The sequence below is a fragment of the Biomphalaria glabrata genome, chromosome 18 (assembly GCF_947242115.1).
Source record: "Biomphalaria glabrata chromosome 18, xgBioGlab47.1, whole genome shotgun sequence".
NCBI lineage: Eukaryota > Metazoa > Mollusca > Gastropoda > Planorbidae > Biomphalaria > Biomphalaria glabrata.
In genome coordinates this window covers 10,657,233-10,665,302 of record NC_074728.1, presented here as the reverse complement: position 1 = coordinate 10,665,302, position 8,070 = coordinate 10,657,233, and the positions used below count along the sequence as shown (strand labels likewise).

Sequence of the window (8,070 nt, the reverse complement as noted above, 5' to 3'; positions counted from 1 at the left end):
GTCTATTCCTAGGTCTAGGTCTAAAACTCTTATTGAACTCTAAGATGATAAAACTTCTTTTCGCAAAGATAGTTTTATGCTTTAACACATAAACATACTAATTATTGTCCATTCATTTGATATTTTAATCAAATTAACATTCAAATTTGTTTTCTAAAGCATTTTTAATACATTCATTCGCTGTTCGCTAAAGCTGCGTAGCCGTGTTGAGATAGGCCTATAATCATTCATTAAAAAAAGTTCACGCATGCGCAGCACAGAACTCTAGATTAGTGTAGATTTAGATCTATGTCTACCTCAAGATCCACTTTAAACTTTATACACATGAACATACAAAATTTAGTCTATTCATCTCAAATTTTAATCAAATATATGTAGGCCTACAAGCAAATGTTTTAATTTGAAAAAAATGGATTTAAGCCTATTAGCTATTTTGATTTCATAGCTTCATTCACACTATTTTTACACTGACACATTCGCTTTACTTATTACATTATTATTTCGTTTAATTGTTTACAAAACACTCTCAGTGACTATATCGACAGTAATGCGCAAATAAAGACCCGCGGATCGCGGGTAACATATGTCTAGTATATATCTATATTATAAAGTAGAATGTGAGGTGTATGTATGTATGTATGTTACTTATAGACATCAAAACCGCTTGACCAATCTTGATAAAACTTGGCAGGAATGTTTCTTGGGTACCAACTTAGACCTTAGTGTATGTATCGTAGCCCTGAAAATTACTTAAGACCCTAAAAAAAAAAATAAAGTTGTCCGACTCTATTAAAGCTATAGTATTTTATGGATCTAGGCCATGTCTACAATGTTGACATGAGAAAAGATCGAAAGGATTTAGACCTAGATCTAATTTTAAGAAATACACTTTGTGCATTTAGATTTTTACTTTGACACATGTTTTTCTAAAGCATTTTTAATACATTCGTTCGCTGTTCGCTAAATAAAGTTGCGTAGCCGTGTTGAGATAGGCCTATATTCATTCATGAAAAAAGGTCACGCATGCGCAACACAGAATGAACTCTATAAAAGGCAACTAGATTAGTGTAGATTTAGATCTATGTCTACCTCAAGATCTACTTTATACTTTAACACATGAACATACAAAATTAAGTCTATTCATCTCAATTTTTAATCAAATATATGTAGGCCTACAAGCAAATGTTTTAATTTGGAAAAATGGATTTAAGCCTATTAGCTATTCTGATTTGATAGCTTCATTCACACTATTTTTACATCGACACATTCGCTTTACTTATTACATTATTATTTCGTTTAACTGTTTACTTATTACATTATTATTTCGTTTAACTGTTTACAAAACACTCTCAGTAACTATATCCACAGTAATGCGCAAATAAAGACCCGCGGGTCGCGGGTAACATATGTCTAGTATATATATATATATTATGTCAAGAATGTCGTATAAATATGTGTGTGGTATCGTTTTTTATAGACTAGTTTTAGCATCATCATTAAACTTCGTTTGTGTTATGGCTTGGCACTGTGGTGGACTGGTTAGATGGGTATTTAGGCAAATGCTTGGTGGACCGGTACCCCCTTGGCCAAAAGAGCAAGGATGCCACTAAGACTAAAAGAAATACTTAGAGCGTCTTGATTTACAGACTGTACACTGCAGTAGGCCTACTAATCTAACGAATTTTTCAAAATAATGTAATAACCTACATTCGTATCTGACTATAGTGCTTTTTATAGGCTCCATCCCTTGTATTGGCATACACACTAAGCGATTAACAAGCAACATAAGGCTTATATCTCTAACTGAGCACCTGAAGGCAGCACGGAAAAACCTTATCTTGTTAACTTTTGTGTGTGCGTATACGTCTTGTTGGTTAATCGCTTTGAATACAACCGCACAAGAAACCCAGACATCTGCAGAGTAATCTGTCGAAGTAGGGCATCAATAACTACAAGACAGATAGGCACACACACTATATGTACTAGTTAAGGGCATGAATAAGGACTATTGTTATTTTAATAAATAGGGAGATAGTCCAGTAAATGTTTATTGAAATTAATCAGGGGAGATATGTTTAAGTTATACTTATTGAATTCCAACATCATCTTTTTTACAGTAATTATGTTAATTTCCAGCAAAATATTTTTTTATAATCATCATCATTCATCAGTTAAAAGTTACATTATTTTGGAAAGGGTAAGTTGAGAGAGGATATACTTGTTGATTCCTTGAAAAGAGTTAGGTTGTAAAAATGTGACAGTTTGATTTGTACAGTAAATTTATTTTGATCTGAGAAAGGGTGTGGGGATAATACTACTGTAGGCAGTTTTCGATAACATACAAGCAGTGTTAGTTAGTTAATATAAGCTTTGTAACAGGTCAGCTTGCCTGGATAGAATGTGGCATTTTGGAGGTAACCACTTATCACAGAGTTGTCGTCTTCCCATCTAAAAGTATTCTCCACATCGATATCATTGAGTCCCACCCAGATGTGAGTGTTACCAAATGTACTTTGCAACCAGGTGAGCTTTGACAAGTCATGTATGGTGTAGAGATGAGAGGATTTGCCTAGATGAGAACATTATCTACTATTATCTAGATATACCTTTACAAATGTATATACAAATATAACAGTATTTGTCGATAACATTTTTCGTTTAAGATTAATTTAAACAAAAAAAAAACGTGAACATTCTTTGTCTTAAATTTTGGAACTAATATTCACAATAATTTCCAATCACCTCTTAACAATATGCAATCAGAGATACGTAATTTAATCAATCAGAGTTCATTCCAAATCAAATGTACATACCTATCAACCTATTTCTTTATTACAAAATAAGTTCTTCCACCTAAACTTGTTCCTGGACATTATATAACAAATGTTACTTCATTTTCTTATTTGGTCATTATGCAAAGAGATGTATATACTTTTACAGAAGTCATCTATTACCTAAGTGCAATTTGGGTAACTTTATTTTATTGCTAAATCTAGATATTGTAACCTTAAAGTAATCAGATTAACCTACTTTTAAACTAATCTCAAATTATTATTTAATCAGATTACTTAAATGAATAATCATCAGTGACCATAACGTAACAAGATTTATTATCGCCGTCATCATCTAGTCAAATGTATTATTATATAATCAGATTTACATAAATCTAGTCATGTCTGGTTATTAGGTAATCAGATTTGTACAAATCTACAGTCATCTGTACAATATTTATTAGATTTCCTTACTTCTACAGTCATCCCTGGCCGTGATGTAATCAGATATCTTTGTGGACACTGAAAGACATTCTCTTGCACCTCCAATTGTGATGAATTGAAAACCTTTGTCAAACTCACAAGGAATGTAAATATCTTTCTTTGGGACTACATTCACATGGTCAATGCTACACTTGCCTGAAAAAGTGAAATGCGTTTTACATTTATTCTGTTTATTTAATTCTCTTAAAACTGTTGAGTCATGAAACATAAGGTACATTTTTAAAGTTTTTGCAAAATGTTCGTCTATACGCCTGTCCATCTAACCGACTGTCATACTCAGTTCTCAAAAAATATAAGACAAATGAAAAATATTATTTCATCATGCATTCTAGATTGCAAAATTTATATTCAACTGCTGCTTCTTTGTTTTCTAAAAGTAGCCATTTAGCTTATTAAAGTTTATAAAATTAACTATGCATGCGAAAAAAGATAAGCAGATAAATAGAAGTATTCTAGATATATAAAATTTTAATAGAGGCTTAATTACTACTACATTTTGATAGATATAATTACTATAAACTAGACTCTTGATCTAGACTTAGGTAACTATGTCTAAAAAACTAATACCAAACAATAAACCATTAAAAACTAGCTTGAACCCTTTATTCTTTGGTTTTATAATTAAAACTGGGTTATTTCTACACCATTAGAATTTAAAAACACATCAAAAGCCAACATGAAATTCTTCTAACTATCAATCCTAATGGTTGTCGAAATTACACTCATGAAACGCAGATCTAGATATACTCCAGTCAACTTAAAAATGAAGCAGTCATTATAAAACATTACACTATAGATATATTCAACCTCAAAAATAATATTACATAATAATTTAACAAGGTTACAAAAACAGTTTGTGTGGAAATACAAACTCAAAATCGGCCCCCTAATTGGTCCACCTAGAGAGTCTTCACCAGGATTTAACACTATGATATATATATATATATATATATATTTATTCTGCCAAGTAACTGGTTTTCCTGTCTAGCTCAGGCAACCCATTCCATGTTCTAATAGCACTAGGGAAGAAGGAGTATTTGTACAAATTTGTTCTAGCATATGGGACGAGGAATGTGCCTTTATCTTTGTGTCTTTCTGAGAATTTTATTAAATTTTGTTTTTGCATTTGAAGATTATGGTTCAGTGATTTAGGTATAGTTGCTACTTTACTTTTGAGTCTTCTGTCCTGAAGGCTTTCTAAATTTAGGGATGTTACTCTAGTCAATAAACAATAAACAATATATATATATATATATATATATATATATATATATATATATATATATATATATATATGTGTGTGTGTGTGTGTGTGTATGTGTGTGTGTGTGTGTATGTGTATGTGTTTGTGTGTGCATAATTCATTTTTAGTACTTTCTGACCCTTCAAAGACGTTTATTGTACCCTATAATAACTGTAACCACCCCACCTATGCCATAGGGGGAGCATTGTGAGTTCACCCAGTGGGGTTCGGGCAAACCTCCGCCGCCAGGCACTGTTTCCGGTATTTAAAACAATAAATGCATATTCTGAGGTATCTACAGTACATTTGTCTGTTAGTACAAAATTGTAGTTCAAATACCTAATCTGCTATTCTTACTTACTTAGGACTTATATCGTCCTGCACCGTTCGGCGCATTTGGCAGCAAGCTGTCTCCTCTTTCCACCTGGTGTCCACTGCTCTGAGATGCTCTATGAAAGTGTGGTGCCAAGTTATATAATTTTCCTGTTTCTGCTTTCCTCGTTATGACCCTCGTGTCATCGCATGTCGTTCTTGGCATGTGGAATTCATTTTGTTAGAGAATATGTCCCGCAAACCTCTGCCATAAGCTAACAAAGTGGTCGACGACCAGTTCAGCATAAAATTTTCTCGATTGAGACCCGATCTCTATAACTGACTACTGAAATCCGTCATAGCTATCTTTGTTTAGCGACTAAAAAAAAATTAACACCATTTACCAAACTAAGCTTAAAGAAAGAAATGGAAGAAACTGACATCACTTTCGTCAATGGCTAACATCAGGACATTAAGGTATTTATGTGCAAACATAAACAACTTTTAATGAATTTATTGGCATAATTGAACATTTGTGCACGTTCTTTTTGTGGGAATCAATTTATTAATTACGCAAATAATAATAATAATAATAATAAGGCTAGTCTTCGAGTCCGAAGATCATTGAGGAATGCAGTATTTCCCGTGGCTGCGCAGTCCCAGCTGTGACCTACATATTTTGCAACACCCAGGGCACAAAAGATATAAAAAAAAATTATAATTGATAAAAAGATTTTAGAATATGCTAATTGATGACTTCCTTCATCTTTATGTACAAGCTTCCGATGCAGTTTGACCCTTATTAGAATAATTATCCCCTAATAAACGAGCTGATGGTAAATCTAATAAGACAAGTATTCCTTTTTTAGCAAACGTCTAACTATTACATGTGTTGATAGCTAAGTATTAATAATGTGATCTTACTAAATAGTTTAATATTTAACTTTGCGGGTAAATTATTAAAATATATAAAAGTCCAAACATTTACAGAGATTTTAGTCTACAATTTACTGCTCCTACTGTTTTGTTCAAAAATTAATTCAATGGAATCTTCTTTAGAATACTAAAGCTATGTTTAAATCTTTTCGTTAAAAGTGCGATAATGTTGTAAAGAATATGTTTTACCATATAACCTAGAGATTTCGCTTCGTCTGATATTTTGTGCTATAGCCATAGTGAATATACAAACTGCACATTTTAAATGTCTTACATGAACAATTGAGAAGTTATACTGCAAAGAATTCTTCCAAGCCAATAATAGGCAAATAATTTTACACAAAAGATGCAAGGCAAAACTAAACCAAATGAGGTTAAGTTTTTTTTAAGACTAAAGGAACACATAATTGTATTCAATTCTAAATGTTGGTACAACATAGAAGCACCTCTTCAAGTAGGTCGTCGCTCATTTTGTCATTACAAAAATGTTTTTATAAAAAGTTAGGGTAAATATCTTACAAAATCGATAAACGGAGTAATGCTCGTTTAGCTGGTACTTATCATTAATATTACTATTATTAGTTGAAAATATTTTTTTAAAGTTTAAGAATACGTTAGAGCAACTCACCAATTTCACAGGTTTTTTGTTCATCGTCAAGAAAATAGCAATAACAATTCAGGGACAGACACTTCCTGGCGCAGTCCACGTGACTAAAAGCATTGAGCAGTATTGAATTCAGAATCACCAAATCAGTTCGCATCGTTTTTTGAATGAGCGCTGACATCATCGTTGAATGTACACCTGTAAATGTAGTAAAACTTGTGGTTTGAACCGGATTTAAATATAATACTTAAACAATTTTACAAAGATTGTATGTGTTATTATCACACAAACTCAGAGGCAGCCCCAGTCGGATCCGTATCAGATCCAGATATTTGCAAGACATTTGTTTGGAATGTCCTCAGTTTTCTTTTTTAGAATCACATTTAAAGAATTTATTCATATGACGTCAAATGAAAACAAATCGATTACGTCACATTGGGCTAGTACCACTCTGATCTAATTTTAAGATAAGATAATATAAGATAATTTTTATTGGTCCAATCAAATGGAGGTTCCGTTTGACTACGATTGACCACCTTAGTGTAACTACTGTAATAATAGCAGTATAGGTGCAAATACAAACAACATTCACACATGTAACACATACACACTCACAACTAGCGTTTTATAAAGTTTGCTTAACAATTCAAAAATCCATAAAAATGAAATTAAAAAAGGTATCTGACCTAATTTAAAACTTATCTCCAGTGAAGTAAAAAAAAACAGCCTTGTGTATTTATATGGAGATATATCTTGTATAATAATTTTTAAAAACCTTGGTTTGCTTTAAAAAAATGTTCAAATACTCCTCTATTTTTTTAGGTCTAAGTGTGACGAATGGAGGAACCGACGGACAGACCACAGAAAACTAACATTTGCTTTTTTTCTTCTTTTTTTTTTGGGTGGAACTAAAAAACACTTTAGCTTTTTCTTAACAATAAAATTGTTTGTAATGCAAATGTATTAAAAATACATTCATAAATTTCTAAGATGGCTCTTACTTAGCCCATAAGTCTAAAGACCGAATCGGAATAAATGATAAAGGATAAACTTATTATGTTATATTGATATACTTACAGGTCTCAAGAAAGCAAAAGAAAACTACCAATTGAATACTTGAACAAATTAAGCTTGACATTGTTTAGAAATGTTTCTCACTTTTTTTTTTACTGCACGGACATTGAGAGCATACGTAGCATGGTAACTTTAGGCCAATGGAAGAGGCATGTCCTTTACTTAAGTCTGTTTTAAATACTGTATGTGAAGGAGTGATGTAGCTACCAGGGTCATAGCGAACCGTTTCACCTCTTTATCTTAGAGGTCATGTGAAATCGATCTTTTGTTGTCTGAAATTCAAAGAGTCTGCAGTACACAAAAGTCATCGTCAATGTTCGATCATAAAATATGAAAAAGATTTTTAATCCTATATAGTAAATGTGTGGCCACTTATGGGGCTTGGCCACCAGCCAATTTCCTCTATGCGCCTTTGTGCTGGGCGAATCTCTCTTCACGTCTTGTCCATCTGCTTGGAACCTGCTTCCTAATCGCGGCACCATGTTAATGTGTTAATAGCAAATAACAAGGTGTATTACTATGTAATTAAGCTTGTTAAAATATTTTATTCATTTTATAACATTCCTGATATAACACTTTTAGTGCCCACAAAAGGGGAAAGGCGCTATTAAATTTGTGTGGTTTGT

General features: G+C 32.4%; 1 protein-coding gene across 1 annotated transcript; it reads right to left on the bottom strand.

Moving 5' to 3' along the window:
• Positions 1 to 2,354: 2,354 nt before the first annotated feature.
• Positions 2,355 to 7,595, bottom strand: LOC129924017 (uncharacterized). Its single transcript, XM_056017614.1, has 4 exons — positions 7,448 to 7,595; positions 6,395 to 6,568; positions 3,246 to 3,410; positions 2,355 to 2,569 (listed from the first exon to the last, which is right to left on the bottom strand). Exons 1-4 carry the CDS (start codon positions 7,506 to 7,508, stop codon positions 2,355 to 2,357), a joined length of 615 nt encoding a protein of 204 aa, XP_055873589.1. The 5' UTR covers positions 7,509 to 7,595.
• Positions 7,596 to 8,070: the final 475 nt, after the last annotated feature.

Bases quoted from the DNA above. Each gene is read 5' to 3' on its own strand.
- LOC129924017 (XM_056017614.1), bottom strand. From the start codon at position 7,508: ATGTCAAGCTTAATTTGTTCAAGTATTCAATTGGTAGTTTTCTTTTGC. The intron at 3,411-6,394 runs GTGAGTTGCTCT...TCACTTTTTCAG, and splicing joins ACAAAAAACCTGTGAAATTG to GCAAGTGTAGCATTGACCAT. The intron at 2,570-3,245 runs GTAAGGAAATCT...GTTCTCATCTAG, and splicing joins GGCCAGGGATGACTGTAGAA to GCAAATCCTCTCATCTCTAC.